This window comes from Choloepus didactylus, chromosome 2, assembly GCF_015220235.1.
Source record: "Choloepus didactylus isolate mChoDid1 chromosome 2, mChoDid1.pri, whole genome shotgun sequence".
NCBI classification, from domain to species: Eukaryota; Metazoa; Chordata; class Mammalia; order Pilosa; family Megalonychidae; genus Choloepus; species Choloepus didactylus.
The window spans coordinates 44,434,796-44,458,037 of record NC_051308.1 but is presented as its reverse complement, the minus strand read 5'-3'; the positions used below and the strand labels follow the sequence as shown (position 1 = coordinate 44,458,037).

Here is a 23,242-nt window from a genome sequence, read left to right as displayed (position 1 = left end):
GAGGAATGTTTACATCCTGTTTTACAACAAAGGTACCTGAATTAGAAACTGAGATGCTCACCTGACAATCACCTCCTCATGCCATTATATAAACAGGCAAAGAAAAAAATTACTATATGAAAGGAGACTGTGCCGGTTTGAATGTATTATGTCTCCCAAAACGCCATTATCTTTGATGTAATCTTGTGTGGGCAGATGTATCAGTGTTGATTAGACTGTAATTCTTTGATTGATTGTTTCCATGGAGATGTGACCCACCCAATTGTAGGTGATGACTCTGATTAGATAATGTCCATGGAGGTGTGGCCCCGCCCATTCAGTACGTGCCTTGATTAGTTTATTGGAGCACTATATAAGCTCAGACAGAAGGAGTGAGCTTGCTACAGCCAAGAGGGACACTTTGAAGAATGCACAGGAGCTGAGAAAAGGAGCTGTAGATGAGAGACAGTTTGAAGACAAGCGTTGAAAGCAGACTTCTGCTCCGGAGAAGCTAAGAGAGGAAAAACGCACCAAGAGCAACTAAGAGTGACATTTTTGAGGAACTGCAGCCTAGAGAGGAATGTCCTGGGAGAAAGCCATTTTGAAACCAGAACTCTGGAGCAGACGCCAGCCACGTGCCTTCCCAGCTAACAGAGGTTTTCCGGACATGACTGGCCATCCTCCAGTGAAGGTACCAGATTGTTGATGACTTACCTTGGACACTTTATGGCCTTAAGACTGTAACTTGGTAACAAAATAAACCCCTTTTATAAAAGCCAATCCATTTCTGATATTTTGCTTAACGGCAGCATTAGAAAACTAGAAGAGAGACATTGGTTTCTTCCTACACAATGATGCCAAGTGCATTCTTTGAGGCATCTTCTTCTGTGACCAGGTCCAATTATATACGTATTGAAAGTCTACAGCAACCTAATAAAGTCAGGACCCTAAGGACATAAACATTTTTATAATGAAGGTTTGAGTTGCCTGATGAAAGAATACCAATCAGATGAGCTACTAGCTGGTGGTAAAAGGAATATGAAGAAAGAGCTATTAGCTGGAGGAAGAGGGAATATCAAAGGAGAAAATATAAGTATCACAACTAACTATAGAAACAAGAATTGTCGATATCATACGTTTTATTTCTTGCTTATTACATATAGATTTGTATGTTAACCAATTTCCCCTCCTCCTTTTCCCCATTAATGTATATAAGGTAGATGTTAATTTACAGTTTAGTCCTTAAGTTACAGAATATCCAGGTGGATTGTGTCTGAACTAAAAGGGGAATTAACATCACCCGGATAAGAATATTGTGACTGAGGGTGAGAGCTTCTTTATTAGCACAAAGCATGGAAGTATCCTGTTAGGTGTAAGCAACATTGATTATTGTTGTTACTGGAAGTAAATACAGGTAGAAGGGTGTGCATTGATGCTCAATAGCCGCCATGAGGACTCCTCTGGTTTTCCATCTATGTCTCGCAGCTCCACATCCATACTTTCATACTGTGTACTGCTGAGCCTGTGAGCCTACAAACTACATTTCCAACTCTTGATACTTGGCTTCCTATTAGATTTTGCCAATGGGAGGAGTTGTTAGGAGACCAGAAAGCAGCAAGAAAGAGAAAATCAGCTTCTAGCTCCGAGAGTTGAGGCCCTTGCTGATTTTCACTAAGTCATCAGAGAGGAAAAGCCACTGCAGACTCCAACAGTCCATAGCAGAAGCATCTCTTCTGTGGTTTCAGCTCCCATGGTAGTGGCATCTTGTTGGCACTTCACCTCCCATTGGGGCAGCATCTCCTGATGGTTCCACCATCAAAACAGCAAAGCCAGCAGTAAGCAGCATCTGAGGCAGTTTCTTAGGCTCCAGCCCAGGGAAGTCAGTAGTTCCCCAACAGTCACCCTTTTATGCTCTTCTGTTACCACTCCTTCTTTTCTAGGTTCCTCTAGCCCTTCCAGCACTTTGAAACCAACTCCTTGTATTAAATATCCACTTGTTTAAATACCTAGCGTATTTTTTTGTTTTACCCATTTGAACTTTAAAAACTATTTATTGTCGTCAAATAAATAACATAACTTTTACTATCTTAACCATTTTCAAGTGCACAATTCAGTGGTATTAATTACATTCACAATGTTGTGCAACCATCACCAGTATCTACTTCCAAAGTTATGTCTTGATCAATACATTCTCTTAGGATTAAAGCCTTTCTATTTAAATGAGTTAATACTTTCAATAAGGTCACTTCTATTTCCCATTTTCCCTTCTGAAGACGAATTTGCACAGTTTTCCTTTCTGAGAGTGAATCCATTTTCTTTATTTCCATATTTTGGGGAGAGCGTCTTTATTTTACCGTCATGTACCCCTAACAGCTGCACAACAAAGTGCAGCTGCTGGTATCTCTACCCCTTTATTTCAACTGTGAAACTTGAAAGTATTTAATTTAGTGCCATTTAGTACTTAACACACAAGATCACAAATGAATTTAAACTAAGAAATGAAAGGTACATAGTGAAAAACTAAATAATACATAGAAAATTTTAGGGAAGAAAAAAGTGGATATAATCACGGTAATGATAATAAAAAAAATTATGTGCCAGGCCCTCTGCTAAGCAATCATTTAATCCTCACCAAAATACCCTATGTGCAAATAATGTGCTGCAGAAGCTCTTAAAGAAATTGTAAGGCCCCTGTAATGCTACCTATCTGACCTGCTTTTCAACAGAAAGTATCCAAATCAATATTTCCCTTTTCTTACATAATTGGGTAACAGAGCATTTCTTTTATGCTAGGATTATGTGCATAATATCTCATTTGTCTGACATATTGGGAAATGAGCTATTTTATAGAAGTTAATATTCGTTATAACTAAAATCTCATACTTTAAGTAAAAACTTTAAAAATATAACTATTTTGTAAGGAAATCTTTCTAGAGAGCACTACCACACTTACTTTCTTCCCATGTAGAATACAATGAATATTATTGAACCATTTTGTATTGACTCAGACTGTGCATTATGGACATGAAAGAAAGTATTCTGTAATTCAGTAATACCTGCAGGGACTGATGGGGTATGGCAGACTTACCCAGCTCTTATTCCAAGCATCACTCAGCGACTACACTTCATAAATTCTCGTGTCTACTTTTTGTATTCTTTTCCATCCTTCCTCAGTCACTGTTTCTCAAAAGTTACTTCTTTGTTTTGTCTATTTGATTCCAGCAAGTCAACCCTAGCAATCTAGGTGGAGAAACTACATAACTGTGATGTCTGGAACTATGGATAAAGAAAGAATAGGCAGTTGTTGAGAGAAGGACTTTAAATGAGATGATTACATGGTAAATGAGCTGAGAATGAAATTAAGTAAAATTTGTGACAGTTAATTCACCTGGTCAGAAACCTTTTTAATATAGAGGATGTAACTGAATTAAGAGGTGGGTGAGACTGATGTCTAATTTCAATGCAAATGAAATCTCACACCCACAACACACACATGCACACCTAGACTTACCCAGCATTTTGTAGGTTAACATTATTTGACAGTATGTAGGAGGTCTAAAGGATCATCGCTGGATCAAATTTTAGCACCAGTATACACTGGATAAGTGCAATCTGCCCTGAGTCCTTCTTGACTCTCTCCTCTCCGTCATCCACCTCATAAAAACAATCACCAAGTCCTGTAGCTTTCACAATATACAATACCTTTACATTTCTCCATTTCCATGCCTATCTAGTCCATGCTGCCATCATCTCATACCTGAGAATAACAGCCACCTAAATATTTTGATACATTATTCATACTCCCAAATAATTCATTCTTCATACCACAGCTAGAGGGATTTTTCAAAACACATGTCTGATCATGTCACATTCAATCTGTGATCAATTCAGCCCCTGGCCAACCATTAGAAAGATGAGAGCTCCCCACCTTAGAGTTAGGACACTGGGTTGACGATAAGCATTTCATGAGGATGAGAAAGACTTGTGATGTTAGCCTCTTTGGGTTTTCTGCCCTTTTTTCCAGGTCATTCCAGCCAGTCATCAGATCTCAAGGGCAGGTCAAAGTAAGATACCACTGTGGTTTCAAGCTGGTGTCCACATGTGTCAAAATAAAAAGGGGGAGCCTGAGACTAGTATAAGCATTTCCTATGATCTATTTGGCAGGGCCATTACATATAAAATCCTGCTTCCTGGTAAATATGTGGACAACCAGAGGTATCCTTTGGAAAAATCATTTCAATTTTTAGAATGGACCTTCTTAGAAGATCCAGGTAGAAATTCTAACTTGTTTTTATTAGCAGACTTTTTGATATAAATAAAATCACTCTAACATGAGATATGATACAATTCAATTCCAAAAACATACATTCGTAAGCAGTAGGTCTAAAACGTCTATTAACACAACAATTAATAGACAGCCCAATTCTCAAATTGAGTAATAAAAATTGATGGCTATATTTCGAGGACATTTTAAACTGAGGCCCTAAGGAGATACTTTCCTTTCCTTAACAAGAGTCCATGACATGTACGAACAGATTTGAGAAAAATAAAATGCTAAGTTCTTGAGATGTCAAATCTTTTAGAAATTTAGAAATTATAAAACAATTTACTATGATAACTTTGACTCAGACAATAGGCTTCATGCTTTATATGGATTAATTCCTTTAATATTCACAACTCCAAGAGATGAGAACTGCTATTTGCCTGGTTATATAGATGAAGGAATGGAGTCTTAAAGGGGCTAAGCTATTTCCCAAGGTCATACATATATAAATCCAGATGTGGAAGACTCAGTGGTACCACAACTCCTGTTATCCATTTCTGCCTTAATTTTATCTCCAAAAACTTTAAGGAATTCCACTTCAATGAAGAACTTATGAACATACCCTGGCTCTGAAAACAATCAGAAAAAATTAACAAATATTTATTGAAAGTCAGTTACCTGAAAGTAACTACACTTGTTGATTTGGGGAACAGAGGAGGAATAAGAAAAAAAATTCTACCCTTATGGAGGGAAGAAAAGAGTTAAACACAGCTATAATTAAATACAGATCCAGGAGTTAAATAAGAATGGTAAGCACCACAAAAACTTTGGGACAAATAAAGGGCTAGACAGTGCAGGAGCTACTAGCAGGGAATAATCACTCAGGCTGAAGAGGGCACTGAAGGCTCTTAGGGCAGCCACTGTTGCTGGATCTTCCATGAAAGGTAATATGTGAAAAGGTATGACATGGGAAGATGTTCCTAGTGGGAAAAATGGCATTTACTAATGCATGGAAGCAAGAAAGTGCAAGGAGTAATAGAGATGTAACATATAGCTCAGCATTTTGTTGTTATTGTTGTAGTATGTTAAAGCCTAATAGAAAATAAGCCTGTAAAGGAAAGCTGGGGCCTTGAACGCCACTCCAAGGAATTGGGATCTTATGATGCACAAGAGCACCATTGATGGTTTATGAACTGACAAGGATATGATAAAAGCCATATTTAGAAAAAGTAATCTAGAGTCATACATAAAATCGACTGGAGTATGGAAGACCATGAAGCAGAGAGACAGATAAAAATATCAAAAAAAGAATTTTTAAAGCCATCTTTCCCTGGATGTAACTGGTTGTGATTGAGCCCAGGATATGGGGATACCACATTTCAGCAGTAGTATGTGGTATAGTCTGAGAGAGAAATATCTTTAAGCATTTTACATACTTTCTCTTCATTTTTAAAATAAAAATGATTCTTAGGGGCTGGGATGTGATAGGCTGCAGTATGGTGTCACAGTGTCAGTAGTCAGAACAGAGAAGGGTCAGCCTTTATCAGAGATGGACTGTGTAGTTAGCAATGAACAACTCATAGATGCTTGTTACCAAGAACTAACTTACCTACATACTACTGGTAGAAAGGGGACTGATTTCAATTTGAGGATTTAAAAAATGTTGTACCTGTGAAAGAATTTTGCAGTATCTTGACTGTATCAATGTCAGTATTCTGGTTTGATATTGTATTACAATTTGCAAGATTGGGGGAAACTGGGTAAAGTATACATAGAATCTCTGTAATACTTCTTATACTGCATATGAATCTATAGTTGACTCAAAGTATAAAGTTTATTTAAAGACAAAAAACACAAAAAATGTGCATGGAATGGAAGAAAGTCAGGAGAGAACAGAAGGTAGAAAGAAGCAAGCACATGGAAGTCAGAGGTAGTACATGCTAAAACAATAGCAACTGTATCATGGTTTTACGTAGGTACCATTTTATCCTTGGGAAAAAACCTTGAAAGAGGAACAACTTTTATTTCCATTTTAAAGACCAAAAACCCATGTTTTAAAGAGGTTTGGTAACTTCTTCAATGTCATATGGTAGGCGAGTGGTAGAACTATGCATTGGCACTGAACCATTCAGATTCTAGAGTGCATAGAACATTACAGTCTGCAGTTTCTGTGTACCAATATTCTTTTCTACATTTTTCAAATCATGAAATAAAACATAACATAGAAAAGTACATACAACAAAAATTATATTTTAATGACCAGCAATAAAGCAAAGGGCCATGCAACCACCACTCAGATTAAAAAATAAATATTTCCATCACCCTAGAAATCTACCATGTTTCACTTCATGATTCCAACCCCTCACACTCCTCACAGATAAGTATGCTGACTTTGTAAGAACCATTTCCTTGCTTTTCAACCTAAGGATTCAACCCTAAACAATATAATAATTTAATTAAGTTTCGGATGGTTTTATACTTTATGTTAATCAAATCATGTGTGGATGTGTGTGTCGTATGTGTATGTGTATACATATGTGTGTGTGTGTGTGTGTGTCCTATTTTGTTCAACATAATATTCATGAGTTCCATCCACGCTTTTGGTGGTAGCTATGTTTCACTCATCTTCATTTTGTGCAATATTCCAGCATGGCACAATTTGTTTATTCTACTATCGATAGATATTTGGATTGTTGACACATTTTGTTTATTATACGAATGTGGCTATAAACATTCTTGTACTTTTATACTGAGGCACTTGTGTACAAGTTTTCCAGAGTTTGTATTTGGGAGTGGAATTGCTGGCATATGTTCAACCATACTAGACAATGTCAACTGTTTTTCAAAGTGTCTGTATCAATTTCCATTGCCACCAGTAGTGTATGTGAGTTCTCATTGTTTCATATCCTCAATAATACCTTGTATGGTTAGACTTTTTTTTTTAATTTTTGAAGATTATTTGGGTGAAATGGTATCCTGATTTGGTTTAATTTTTTATTTCCAAGATTATTAAAGAGATTAAGCATGTTTCCTTGTGTTTATCAGCCATTTCATTTCTCTTCTTTTGTGCAATGTATTTTCAGATCTTTTTTTCCCATGTGTTATTGATTCATAGGAGTGATTTATATATACTGGATATTAGTCTTCTGACAGTTACATGTGTGTAAATATATTTTCCCACTCTATTACTTATCTTTCCAGACACTTAGTTTACAGTACCTTTTGATGAAAAGAAATGTTATTAATTTTAGTAACCCTTTTATCTTTATGAAGTCATCTTTTTAACCCTAGTAATACTATTCTCCTTTAATATACTTTGATAGTAAAATAGCTCTTTTCTTTTTTCTTTCTTTTACTTCTAAAATTTGGGTTTGCTTTCGTTTTAGCTGTATCTCTGGAAGGGAGAGGCTAGCAGCTAGTTCAGGGGCCTTTCCACTAGAGTTGAGAACCACTGAGGATATAACCATTGGCTGAATCTTCTTTGCAACCCTAACTCAAGTTGATTACCAGATCCAAGATGAATGGAAATCCATCTGAGGACTGTACACTGAATCAAACTCATTGTCAAACATGTTTATGGAGTAACCAGCAGCTGGTAATGATGAGATGCAGCTGCACCGAAGAATGAACACTAGTTTGGAACCTAGTCACCTCGTGAGAGTATAACAGCTGCGGTTTCATTCAACAATATTCTATTAAACTTTTAGAAAAAATGAGGGAGAACTATATGCAGTGACATGGAAAGACTTCTATTCCATGTTGATAAGAGAAAATAATTAAGTTTCAGGACAGTAAAAAAAAAAAATATATACATATATATATATATATATATATGTATATATTTTCCCCCAAACAAAAAAGCAAAGCATTAAATTTGGAGACTCCCAAGTTAATGGCTTCCTTGAGCCAAAATCATCTTTCCACTGCACACAGCCTTGTCTTCATTGACCACATATATCTTGAGTGCAGAATATTAGGGGTATTCTCCCACACTCTCCATTTTATCAGCAAAATCACACTTTACTACATGGCAGCACATTTAAAACTTGGTCAGGTAGCTAAAATCCTCTAAACTTTTATTTCCTGACCAATATAATGAGGGTAATATTCCTTCCCTGGTTGCCTGAGAGCATCGAGGTGAGACTCAAATGAGTGAGCAAATATGAACTATATGAACGTGTCTTAGGAATTTTTAAGTATTATGCATGTAAAAGGAACGAACTTAGAGCTGTCCCTTTCTTCTGTGGTGAGTTAAAGCCTCATTTGCTACAGGAAGAGCACCTTAGGTGACAAATCCTCCTATTCTGACCGGATGCATATCATTTTTAAAATGCAAAAATAAAAAACCCTGCAAATATCTCAAGAACAAATTTTAGACCCCTGAATTCCTTAGTATCCTTACTGTATTCTTTATATGCTACCTGTCACCTACCCAGAGATTTCTTACATATATATGTGCTAACTCTTTATCTAACCTTCCTCTCTTACCCCATCAAGTCCAGAAACTAGAGTGTGAAGAACAGGACTTACTAAACACTGTTAAATATTTTTTGAAAAAATGTGCTGGATTGAGTGGATGTGTTTTTTGGTAGTAAGTTGGCCCATCATTAAATACTGATTGAGCACCTACTGTGCGCTAGGCATTGTGCTACATGTTGGGGATACATCATCAAGACAGTCCGGTCCCCACCTTCATGAAACTTTCAGTCCATCAGAGAAGACAGACTTTAAATGAATATTAGAAATAATTATGTGCATGTAAAGATTATTAAAGGAGAAGCAGATGAAATGGTGGGGGAGAGGGGTTTTTAACTTAGTCTGGGTGGGTTAGGGAAGTAAGGCTTATCTGAGGAATTGAATTTTAAGCTGAACTTTACTACTTCATCAAGGAGAAAAATGTCACAAAGCATTATTTGATTAATTATAACACAGGTTTCACAAAATTAAATGGAAAGCTTTTAAAAGATAAACCAGTAAGTTGATAACTATTTAAAAATGCAAATATCATAGATCTATAGACGATATTACTAGATAAACAATCTGTGCCTAGAACCTTTGAAAATGGATCTCCTTATTTGCCTTTAATCTATTTTGCTGAAACAAAGAGAAAATGGAATTTTTGTTTGCTTATTTTTGACACTCTTAGAACACAGGGAAGCATATAAAATTATCACTACATTCCATCCCCCCTTCGAAACTCTGTGTGTAAGTATAGATTAAATAAGATTTGGGCATCAGTTGGGGTCCCAGAAGGAAACTGATACCAATTCAAACGGGCAATTGAAGAGAGTTTAGTGAAGGGACTATTTACAAAGGTGTGAGCATTTAGGGAAAGCAACAAGTGATAATGAAGCACCCTCCAGCTAGTAACAGCTAGGACTCCTTTTCTTATTTATTCTCTTATGATAATAATCAGTAAAATAGCTATAGCAAAACAAAACAATATTATGCTATATGGTAAAGGGAACACATAATTTAATCCAGTTCTATAAATTCAGTTCTTCAATGGATATTCCATAAAATGGATTATTTAAATCCCATTGGCTATCCAAGTTAAGCAGTTTCAAGTTTATCACCTTTCTCTTTCCATAATGATAGAATTTTTAAGGTGTTTAATTTTCACAGGGAAGCTGAATGGTAATTGTCCATAAAGCACATCCACTGGGATATATATCTTTGTGCCTCTTCATCATGTTATGTCAAATTGTATTTCCTAAGGTGTTCAATAGGTTGTCATATATAACCAAGGAAATTCAATACAAGTACAATATAATGTAAATTTAATACAAAGTTCCTCTATTTACATGGAAGGATTCTGTTTACTGTAAGAATTAAACAACAGTGCTTTACAGTGTCATAAAAGTAACATGCATAGTGAATGTAGATGTTCCAAACATATTTGTTTGTTTTTTCCTGAGCAGCATGGCACTATGAATAGCAACTGAGGATTCCCCACCCCCTAAGGTTTGGATGATGATTGAATGTGGCAGATATCTCCCTATGTGAATACTTGATCCTTCAATTAAAAAGGAAAAGGGAGAACAGCTTTCACATTGTGGAATAATGCCTTATTACTGTTATGCTCACCTAAAAATGGAATCAACAGAATCTGCAAAAGATTGTGCTTGGAAAAATCCTACCTGACAAACTGATTGGAGGTGTTTCATAAAAGTTACACAAGGTTTGCTCAAAACTGTCAAGCAGTTTTCCTAAGTGAGTCACTAAATTCTATAATCTATTTCTCCCATTAAAACTGTGCATTTCCAGGAAAGAAAACAGAACCACATTTTGGCTGTTTAAAAATAAACAGTGGTATCACAATAAAAAGTTTTTTAAAAACCCAGTTATTTCTTTAAAGTCAGAGAAACACCAAAACAGAGATCTTAGGAATTTTGAATACTGGTGCTGAGAGCCAGACATTGAATAATCTATACTTAAAAATTACTTAATTTTTTTACATGACTAGATGGAATCCTATATTATAAGCATTTTCACAAAAAGCAAGAGGCAGAATAGTAGAGTTAATAAAATCATGAATTTTTAGTCCAAACCTTGTTTTGTATTCCATTCCTACTTGCTTGCTGTCTGACCTTGAGTAATTAAGTTACTTAGCACTTATAAATCTGAGTTTTCACATCTGTAAAACTGGGTTAAAAAAACATATTTCATAGGCTACTTATGAGAATTAAATTAAAAACAGACATACAGCTGTACACTATGTATAGCTAGTATAGCTAATACTATGTAGTTGTTATTATTATTAATGACTAGTGCTAGCAGAAAAGCAAATGCTTCTTTCTATGCATGGTTGGAGTACTTAATTGGTATTTACACAAATAACTTCACAGACATGCAGTATAAAAGTTTATTTCTATAACATTATCTCTTAATGTGAAGAGAACATATATAAAGTGTATATGTGTAAAATATATATAGTGAACTGGTTTCTCTCTACCACTCATTCCTTAAATAATATATATGCTCAGAAAACTGAAACAATGGTTCTTTCAATAATGTTCTATTGTCTTCATAGTTCAACTAATGCTTCGATATATACAATAAACTTCTTAAAATTAAACTTTTTCTGTTCTTTTTGACATCATTGCCCCTGTCTTGATATATGCCCATATATAAGTTCTCACGAAGCTGAGAGGGCAACAGAACATGCTGAATTAGGAAAATGTTTCCTTCAACACCTCAGGAACCCTTTCGTTCCTCAGAGTCCCCAGGACCTAGTTTTCGGGGTTCCCAGATCCCATGCTTCTGTCTTAATATTCCCATCATGGCATTAACAAATCCTGATCACAGTAACAATATACTATTTCATACTGTGGTATACAAAGCAGATACAGCTCCATATGCTATCTCTCTTTACAATATCTACATATGACCAGGCTGATCAAATCTCAAGCAAAAGAACTGGATCTCTAAGTATGTGCTTTAAGCCTTTGGCCTTTGAAATATCCCACCTATACTATATAATTATAAGATGTGCTATAAATGTGCATTTGTGTATATTGTGTGATTACATATGCGCATGCTTCTCACATAAACACAATTACACTTTTATTATTGTCCCTATCATCAGTAAACATTCACTCATTCAACAGCTGTTTAAAATCCACTTACTCTGTGGCTGGCACCCTGCCAAGGGCTGGGACTAGACTAGAGAACAAGGCACATAAAAATACCTGCCCTCATGTGACACCAGTCTAACAGGGAAACTATCTTAGGTAAATTTACTTAGGTAAATATGGAGAAAAGTAACAAGAAATCATATGTATTAACAAAGGATAAGAATTTAATATTTATATTTTTAGTGTTTTCAAAACATGTATTCTAATTACTTTAAAATGTCACTAAAAGTACTCTGATAGATAAGGAAGGATAAGTTCAGCAGAGTCAGATAGCTATGCTGATTTTAACAAGGTGGACTTCAAGCGTGAGGAAAAAACATATTTCAAGATTCTAATGCCTGAGCTTCTGAAAGGGAATATGGCTCATGAGAGTTTGGAAGCTCTCAAAAGTGTAATTTTAATTATGCAATTTTAATCCACACAATACAGGTCACAAATTTATTAGACAGTAATCCTTTGTGCTGCCTGTCTTTGATGGTTAATGGTGTTACAAAGGAAGAATCAAGGTCCTATATAATAAAAGGTCCTTATCCAGGTTGGACCAAAAAGTAGCTCTTTTCACCCAAAGAGGTTATAAAATCCTGCCTGAAACAGCAGCTACAAAAAACACCTTTGCCAGAGAGGACATGGATTGAAAGGGCTCTGATTAGAGAAACACAGAGCTGGAGTGTCACACCATCATTTTTGCAGGTATTTGAAGCAAGAACTAGAATTAAACAGGACATATTTGAAGGAAAGCAAAGCCTTAGGTGTAAATCAAGTGATAATGACTCAGTATTTAAAGACTGAACTTGGCAGACCGAGGCAATTAATAGCACATAGCATTATTTGTAACAGCAAAATCATGGAAACTTAATTGTCCATCAGTAAAAGATGGGTCATATAAATTGTGGTTTCATTCAGTGGGATTCTACCCTATCATTTTTAATGTCTCTACCATATTATGAAGTGAAAAAAGCAACTTGCACAACAGTTGAAATAGTATGATCTCACTCTTGTTTAACAAATGTATATTTTACACATACATCTTTACATGATTATTAATCAACACTTTTTTTTAAAATTGAGCACCTGCTATGTGTCAAACACTGTTTTAGAAAGCTACTGATAAAGCACTGAACAAAAGAGAACAAAACAGGAAAAATTCCCTGCACACAAGAAGCAGGACCTAAAGCAAGGAGCAAATATCACAGCACAGATGCTGTGGAGCAGGACCAGGTTGTAAAACACAAAAGAGAATTAAAAAAAAAAAAAGAGAGAATCAAAACCAGAAAGGCAGAGGCTCTTCTCTTAGCCACCACTGGTAAAGATTATCATTACCAGACCTTAATGAGTAGGAGCTGATCAGATCATTTATAACAGAATCAGTTAACCAAAAGCACAGAGCCTGTTTCTTTAGCCATGCTGACTAAAGGTTATCAGTTGTTAATGAGTAAGAACTGGCCTTTTATATCAGAATTACTTATATCTTCTATAATTTGCCAAATGTAAGCATGTGTTGGAAAATATACCCAGTTCTTATGACAGAGGTGAGTTCAATTTTTCTCAACATGTTGTCATGTTTTATAGAGTCCTAGTGAAATAGTCTGGTAGGTATCTACACATGTCTTTAGGTATGACATTCACTTAGGTATGTAACTGACTGGCAGAGTCAAGATTTTGGAGTTTAGAGTGTGCAAAACCAGGCAAACAGCACGTGTTCTAGAATATTGCAATGAAATGCTTATATCTCTCTGAAACTGAAACATCTCCCCGAAAAAACACAGAGGGATGACACGCCCACATTCCAGTAGATTTCCTCAGGAAGTCTCTTTTCCACATTGGCAGCACCTTGTGCCTACTACCACTACTTTGTGAGTATTTATTTACATGAAAATTTTTCCACAAGGGACTCTGAGGCCCTTGAGATTAAGGAGTGGGCTTAATTCATCTTGGCACTGCCTATATATAAAGAGTGACAGCACCTCATAGGTGATCAGAAATACATTTTGAGTGATTAAATTCAGGATTTGAAGGGCATGAGAAGGCTCTTGAAATTATCTGGGTAAGAAATATTACCTGCCTTCAATGGAGGAGAGCAGTTGGTGGGGTGTGTGGTGAGAGCAGTGGAGGGTGAGGGGTGCTGACGGCAAGAGTGCGGTGTGGGTGCCTGCCTGGAGTAACTGAGTGGTGCCAACTGGAGAGAGAGGGAAAACAGGAGAAAGAGCAGGTGGAGGGCCAGAGTGTATGAGGAGAAGTCAGTTTGGATATGTTGAGTTTAAGATGTAATAGAAAAATAGATGGAGGTCTCCAGAAGGGGTCCTTTGCGAGCGATATGTCAGCTGAAGGATAACAAAAGCAGTCAGAGCTTCTGCTTCAAAAGATCAGCGCTGGAGTCCTAGATTCTACTTCTTTAATCAGTGCCTCCAAGATGGTGCTAATGATCAGATGTGATTGAGAAACTCAATTTTAACTCACTTGAAAAGGTTTCTTTAGTAACATCAGGATGAAACCTATTTTATCCTCCAAATATATTACACTTCTGCAGCATATTCTGATATTAAAAAGCAATCCTAATGTAACACATGTTGTAATCTGCATCTGGTTCTATTAAAATTGAACTGGGTATACTCTGGAAAAATAAACTAATAATTCCTGAATCAAATGCCAAATTTCCAAAGGAAAATGCAGTCCTAAATATCCCACAGCTATAGTTGAGCAAATATATTTCAGGATCTGACCTTTTACTGCTATTCTCTCTGTTGGTATCATCAGAGAGCCAGGACTCTATAGCACAGGTCACTGATCAACTGCAACTTTCACATGAAACAATTACATGAAATAAATATTGTTGGGTACCAACAAAAAGTACAATATTGTGTTAGGTTCTGCGAAGGGAAAGAACATGACTCATGGTCCTTATCTTCTGGTGGAAGTGTTGGACATTTACCCACATAACTTTGAGCCCAGGCTGAATGAAATAAGTGTCATTATGAAGGCACAGAAACAGGCTATACTCTTAAGAGAACAGGGAAAGCTTAACTTAGCTATAAAGAAGATGGAATAATTTCATGGAATAAAGGGCCTAAATTTTGTTTTGAAGAATCAGTTAGATTTCTACAGGTAAAGATAAAGAGAAAAGTATTATTGATGGCAGTTTTGCAATCAAGAAATCTGGGATTCGTGGCATTTAGTCAGGTTCCTAAAACAATACAGTTACTACTTTGCAGAGAGAAGAGTTGACCGTAGGCCTATTTGACTCTACACCTGTGTCTTTCAATCCTACATTACACCATCAATGTTCTAGGGTGGCAAGAAAGAAAGCTGTGTTACAAGGCTGTGTAAATCAGGTTGGAAGGGGCCTGAATACCAAAGTGAAGAATTTGGACTTTATTCTTTGAGTATTTGGGGAAAAGGGGAAAGGGTTTTGAAAAATTAATAGAGGAATGAGACGTTTTCTAGCATTCAGATTATCCCTTGCCAGAAACCAGACAATAGAAACCAAACACTGGAAAATTTTGGAAAAGTAGAAAGGTAAGTATTGGAGAGGACTTTTTGGTTCTGTTTTTCAGTTAAAATGATTACTTTGTAAATGTTTAACTGTTGCCCACAAAAAATTATAAAAAATCTGCTTTGATTGAAAACAAAGCTTTAGAATATTTTGGAAGCTTCTCCATGAAATCTCCCAAATCTTCTGGATTCTCTTTCTCAGTGAATATCTTTTAAAACTGCTTGCAAGCACACAAAACAAAATGAGCAAAGATTCTTCGAAATGTGGAAAATATTCCTGTAGCCAACCTAACATTTTGAATGCAGTTGTAGTCCCAGGTACAATCATCAATTGGGATAAAGTGAAGTGCTCTAACTATGGAAATTATGTAATGGTATTTAAAAACAACCCAGATGGAATAAATCATTTATATGTTCATTGCCATCTATGGACTAGATTTCCATGAGAGTAAGAGGTGTGAAAAGATGTTTGCTTAATATAAAAGTATCAAATAGACACTCATTTATTTTTTATTAGAAAGTTTGTAATAGTAAAGGAATAGCTACAATAGCAGAGACAATAACTCACTCTAATCATTAGGACTCTCTTCATTACATATATCTATTGCATTTGCCAAAAGTTTAATTAAAATGAGATGACTGGAATAATTAATATCATAGTAAACATAAGACAAACTAATAAAACTGCAATTTTTATTCTTCTATTCTTTTTGGCCATGATAAAAGAAGCTATTCCAGTTTTCAATAATGAGTTACTTAAAACAGTTTCTGTGATATTGAAAGTCCTGATATTTGTCACAGAGTAACACAATTTGATGTCATGTAAGCCTCTATTTGTGTGAACCAATGAAACTACATTATATGAATCTTAGATATATTTCCAGTAAATGAATAAAGCCATTTCTTCCCAATGTTATTATAAATTCTTTATAGAAAACTTTTATTTTAGTAAAATTTAACTGGCTAGTTTAATTCTCTGAACTATACAACAGTAATGCGTATATTACTTAGAAATGCACACCATTCACTTCATATTAAATAAGTATTGTTTCAAAACTGCATGTTGAAATCTTTATGAAGAATATATTTTGAAAAGTACATGGAACCACATAACCTCTTTTAAGATAAATTTATTAAATCAAAAGCATTTTGAAATACAATATGCACATGAACTTTCAACCTTTTCTTCTCCAAGAAAGATCTAATGGCTTTCAAAAACAAAAAGTCATTGAAAATAGAATGCCACTCTCACAGTGCTTTTTTTTTTTTTTTTTTTTTGAGATTCCTCCTTCATTCTCTTCATCTCTCCTGGAGCATATTAAACAATAAGATGCAGTACACAAGAACTATCAAAAGGGAGCACTTTTGAGCCACCAAAACTGTGTGTTAGCCTAAAAACCACACTCTCCCAACTACAGACAATGATACTGTCTCAGGTATTTTATGTGCTAAAATGATCATTAAAAATTAAGCACCACATATAAGCTGCCATTTAGAATATTAATTTACCTTTACTAATCATCTTTTTAACTTGAGGCTAAAAGAGTTCACTTACCATTCGGATATTCGGGCTGAGTCCAGGAGATGTTAAAGGAGTCAGGTGAATGTGAGTGTGCTTTGGGGGCTGGCACTCCTTCCGGAAGGCTCTTGTCAGTGAGGGCCTCGCTGGCTTCACTCACAGTGCACCCACCACCAGTGCAAACCTAAACAGAGTGGCAAAAAAAAAAAATACATTTCACTCTGGGTCCCAAAAGTTTAAGCACTGAAGGAAAAGAATTCATAAGTCCAGATTCTTTTAAATAGTGCTCCCTTTAGCCCCCATACAAATTGTGTTTCAAAGCTGAGGTATGACATTTAATTCATTTGCTTTTTAGACAAACAATGGTCTTCAATAACCAGAAAATAACCCAGAATGTATGAATTATAAATATATCCTAAAGTTAGAGCATGGGGATACAGGGCCTGCTGAAATTATCCTTGCTTAAAGGTTCCAAGGATGAATTAAATACACACACCATGAAATAAATACTAGAGACTCTATGAACACATTAGGATAAAACAAGTGATTTCTAGGGGGTAAAAAAAGACAAAGTAAATATAATGGCCTTTTTTTTTTTTTTTTTTTTTTTTTACTACAGTGTGACCACTACATTAGAGTATAACACAATAAAATTGAATAAAATGATATTTCTCATAAATCTATTGAAACAAAGCAGTTGTTGAGTGACTGCTTAATGGCTAATAGGGTCAGATCACAGAACTCCCTTCTTCTATAATAAAGTATCACTAATACCAGAAATGGTGACTTGAATGTTAAAGACAGTAAAAAACCTCTGTGAATAGTTTTAAAATAAAACTGCAAATATTCCAAAAAAAAGGTTAAATTTAGTAGGAAAATATTATCACTAGCTAACTTACCAGGTAAGTACTTCTTTGGGAAATGGAAACATACACACAAGGGTTTTTCCAGCCTATATTTGCTAGCAAATATTGGCAGCCACATCCTTATATAAAAAGGATATTTGAAAAACATACTTAAGTTCTGTTCAGTATCTCTCTAGGTTGCAATTTTAATTTATACAATGAAATTTTAAAATCTTTCAAAAAGCATTAAATTTTACCAAAATCAATAAGGAGATGAAGGAAAATCATAGAACGATGTAAAAAACATATAGTTTTGCAGTTCATTTTCATGAAAGATAGATAATAACTAATATAAAATTTCACATATCTCTTTATTTCTCTGTAACTGGCCACTGCTTTCCAGTTTGATATTGCAGGAATGACCTTTTAATACTTAAAAGCTGTAGATTTCCTTTTGTAAAAGATGGGAGAAGGCTGGCTGATTTTTAAAGATTTTCTTATTATCAAAGTACTATGCTATTTTGCAAAGTTGTTACAAATAGTTGCAAATTCTTCATTATAAGTGTAAATAACAGAATATGTGGTCAATAAACAAGGAGATCAATCTCACTTCCTATGGTAAGACTACATCACTAGCACATGTCTTCAAGGCAATTTCTCATCAGCTTCAGCAAGTTTGAGATGGGTTAAATTGTGACCTGAGCATTAAATTGCATTAAGTTTGGGGACCTAATTAACCTCTATGGGTTTCCTCTAATTCTTGGCAGCTGCATGTGCATATATATGTACGAGATAAACTATACTCCTCCTGAGAATGAAATCTTTGCAAATAAAGAGCAATCAATTGAGAATATGGCCAGATTGACTTAAAGCTCTAGGACATGTCCTCTGGTAGCCAAGGAAATGACTACCTGATGATTAAAATAGAAAAAAATAAAAAATAAAAAAACCCTAAACATTTCAAATGTGCTAAAAACACACTAGAAAACCTGGCAGCAGAACAGGTCATATGGGACAGCTGAATTATCAAAGGAAGAACGATCCAGCGTATATTCTTTCTAGTCCTAACAGAAGGATAAAATCTGTCTACTCGCATTTTCTAGTTTTTTTTTTTTTCTTAAGAAAAATTGTTGAAGCATCTTGTTGTTAAATGCATAACACACCAGGATTGAATTCTGATACTCTATTTACCACTATTTTTTTCCCATTCATGTCCTAAGGAATTTCCCTGGTTAGCTCTCGTCAAATAAATACTATGCTATATGATATATAATGATGTATTTCTGTAGGCAGAGTGTGAATTAAAATTTACTTTGTTTTGAAAATTTTGTGATGGCTTCTGGGATAAATGAAGATTCCCCACTGGTTGGGAATGGCTGTTCTTTGGGCCATGTCACCTGAGATATATAAACTAGTCACTTGACAAAGAACCATCTTAAGAATACAAGTAGTTCATGAGGGAATTTTTCTCATAAGAGAAGCAGAATTTATAAAGGGGCTGTTGAAATAACAGAATTAACTGCAAAATACTTAATTTTGCTTTGTTTACATCCTTTTTGCCTGCATTTAGAATGGCTAAGTGAGAATTGTAATATCTTAGTTTCTTCAGTGAGGAAATAAGTGTTATTAAAGTTGCTTCTGATAGGTCTAATCTGATATCTAAATGAAATTTAACCAATGTGTATCTTGTTTGACCTCTTAGAACCAGAGTCCATGGCATTTAATGCAACTGAATGCTGATTAAAATTCTGGTTAAAAAAACTAAACAAAATAGTGGGTTAATTATAAAGATGGCTTTATGAAATAGCAATGTCTTTAAAAGCCTCTGAACCATTAAAATAAGGTAATTCAACTCATCTCCCTAGCTTTTATCAATTAGATCCATTAAAAAAATCACAGATGAAATCTTATTATCCAGAAATGGTAATTTTGATCAAACAGGGGATTCAATTCACTGATACAATGAAATGCATAACTACCAAAAGTATACCTATTATTTTTTAAACCACGAATATTAGGAAGATGCCAACCTCACATTCTTTCTTCCAGTGTTTTTTTTTTTTTTTTTTTTTCAGATAAGTATGGAATGAGGGTATTGAGGATGTAGTATATTTTAAAGCACAAAGAAAATTAAAAAAGAAGGCCACATTACCCATAAATGGTCTTTTGAAGAGTTAAGCCCCTCATTTCTGAGAATTTTTCCAGGAAATATATGTAACACATAAAGTTCATCAAGTAGCAAATGTCTAGCAGTAATATGAAAAATATCAAGCAATACCTATATTAATACCTCTTAACAGTTTCTTGGTCTGTTGCTAACATTATTATTATTAAGAGCTACCACACTTCAAAAGTCCCTTTGTTGAATGTGGCAACATGTTACACTGTTTCTTTCAATAGAAACAACATATAATTTGGAACCACATAGTCCCCAAACTCTGGTACTCCCCAGCAAATTATTTAATTTTTATCAGAAGTTTCAAATTTTTAATGAAATAAATGGACTTCGTGTTCAATCATTCATTCAACAATTGTTCACTGAGCTCCCAGTTTCCTCCAGCACTGTGGATGACCCTGGAGATAGAATTTTGAAAGCTGCAGCCTCTACCTTTCTGGAGTTTATAGTCCAGTCAGTTGGGAAAATTAAATGAAGTCACAGGAAGTACATACCTACCATGAGCCTGGAGAGAATCATAATTATTCAAATTCCCATATAACTTCCTCTATTCCAAAGGCTGCTTAGAGGCTTTGTTTTCTGTATGTTTTGTTTGCCAGCACTTAGTCAACATGCTAAGACGAGCTACAAAGGCACTTCCACTTGGCTAAGACCCTGGTCTCCATCTACTAATCTAATGACCTTGAAAGCTACTTATTTTATTGAAACTGTGAAATATACAATAATTCTTTAATTAACCAGGATGAACCTAAAATGTTCTGGTTCATTTTAATTTACTGGTTAGCAGAGTTAAGTAAAAAAACCTTTTAGTTGACTACTTCCTGAAATATATTAATATATATTAATATATTTCTGCCCTAATATAGTGAAATTGAAAATCATGTGTGCAAGTTTATTTCTCTAACAAGAGTTCGGGCAAGAACATCCACATCTTTATGGCATCTTGCTTCAACATTATTCAGTGGCTGACAGATCAAAGCTTGATTCCATAGAATACTCTTTGGGGTTACCTTTCTACCATCATAGAATTTTAGGGCTTAAAGATACATTCAAATAATTTCAATGTCCTAATTTTAGGCTTGAAGAAAATAAATCAGCACAGTTAAGTGAATTTGCCTTAGGTTACACATCTATTGGCAAAATCTGAATCAAAACTCAGGGAAACAGACTCCTGGTCTAGTGGTATTTATTTTTCAAGGTATTACAGATTTATAAAATATAGTAGATTGAGGTGGATTTTGATTGACTTCACAGTATGTTTTTTGCGATTTGTTTCCTTCTGATACATACCTAGAGTTCAACAATTTCTGTTTAATTTTGGTTTCTTCCAAACTATTGAGATTTTTCTTGATTTTGATTTTACCACTATATCTAAAGTAGTGTGGATTTCTGGTTAGCTTTGGAAAATCAAGTCAATATACTTCTTACTTCTTGATAATAAAACTAAATAATCAGAGATGCTGTTTCATAAACCCATCCCCTGTACTGGAACACCTAGGCACGTTGAGTCAGTTTTGAACAGGATTTTTAACATAGTTTGATTGCCCTTGTTTTGTGGTTTCAAGTCAGACACTTAGAAAGAGTTGAATGTAGTTATTTTCTTGTGGTATAATATTTAGAGCATTCAAGAGCATGTTAAGCGAAATGAATGCATACACAGTGTCTACATAAATGTAAATTTATTCATAATCAAGAGCAGAATATTTTCTATGGCATTTATCAAAGCAAATATCCTTATATAGGTATTGCTATAAAATGAAGAGTGTGTTTAAAACAAATAGGGACAATCTCATGTTTATATTCAGTTATTTTCAGATGTATTCTTAAACTTAAAAAAGCATTATATTTCATCAAAAAACAAAAGGAACTGAGTAGAAATTCCACAGAAATATCAAGGTCTTTTACAAGACCTTTGTATAAAAGTGCTATTTTGCATTTAAAAAATACTATTGTCTCTCTAAACAAACCTGTAAAGTCTGTTGATTCTGAGGTTTTATTAATTGTTCTTTTGAGATAGAAGTGTATTGTAAGCAAGAATACAGTAACAATCAAGGATATGTGGGGGTTATTTAAACTTTCATTTAAAGATAAAAGATCTAAATTTTCATACAGTGCAACATTTTTCAAATGAGTACATGCTCCCCAGGGAAATAATGTTATTAATCCAAACATTTTAGAAAAAGCCATCAACAATCATGACATTCTACAGATAATAAAAAAGAAATAATTTTTGATAATCTAAAATTAGATTTGGGAAAATTTACTGACTCAGATTGTTATTCTATCATTTTGCATAATAATAAGGTAAATGTGTAAGTGATGGATCAACAGAATTCATATTTAGGATGTGGTGTGAGTTTTCAGAGTAAATATCAATACTTGAATTGTCTTTTTTTTTTCAAGTGAGGGAGCGAGAGAAGATAAGACAAAGGGAAAAGAAGCAGGGAAGGAAAGGATGGTGACAAAGTAGTGGAGAGAAATAAAGTGAACTTACTGCCAATTTGATGTGATATTTATTACCAGGAAAAAGATTTTCTAGTATGTGATCCTGAAAAAGTTCTGTGCTGTTATAGATGACATCCCAAATTGTAAAATCACGTGAGCAATTTGTAATATATAATATATAGCGCTCCAGAACTCCATTTACTTTCCTCGGTTGTTTCCACCTGGGAATGGAGAAATATAATATTATCATCATTCATTCAAGCTAAAACTGAAAAGTGCAGGAGTTTTTAAGGAAACATACAAACTTGGATTTGTACCACCATAAAAATACACTGAAAGCTCAAAAGTGATTCATAAAGGAAAAATAAGTATGTATCAAATACGTATTCTGAGTGGCGTAAAGAAAATACAACAATGTCCCTGCCCTCTAGCTATAATTTTATCTAGTTAATAATACAGAAATGTACATGAGTACTTAATTTTGAAGTTAAACCATAGAACAATAACTACAAAACTCTGAGAACTTAAATGGGAGTCATGGAAACAACATAATTGCCTTGAAAAACCCAGCAACTTAGACTTGATATGTAGATATAGTAGATATATAACTAAAGAATATAGAGAAGTTGAGGATTGGAGAGGGAAGAATGAGTCTGGTTAGACTTCTTGAATGAGAAGACACATTAACTTGATATGTAAGATTTTATACTTAATAGATGGATTGGATTTGAATAGGCAGAAGGAAAAGTAGAGGACATTCCAGATGAGGGTTACAATGTGTAGGTGGGAATAAACAGGACAAGTTGTGTAACAGACAGAAAATTGGTAGATTGAGAAATACATAGTGCAGTGGGAAATCTGTTGAGTAAGTAATGTGGACTTGGCTTA

At 34.7% G+C, this 23,242-nt stretch overlaps 1 protein-coding gene across 1 annotated transcript in view; it reads right to left on the bottom strand.

Annotated features, from left to right (window-relative positions):
- Positions 1–23,242, bottom strand: part of USH2A (usherin) — an 891,077-nt gene that overhangs the window by 345,097 nt on the left and 522,738 nt on the right. The window contains 2 exon segments of the mRNA XM_037823757.1: positions 16,925–17,072; positions 22,404–22,575. Coding sequence (XP_037679685.1) covers positions 16,925–17,072; positions 22,404–22,575 — 320 coding nt within the window.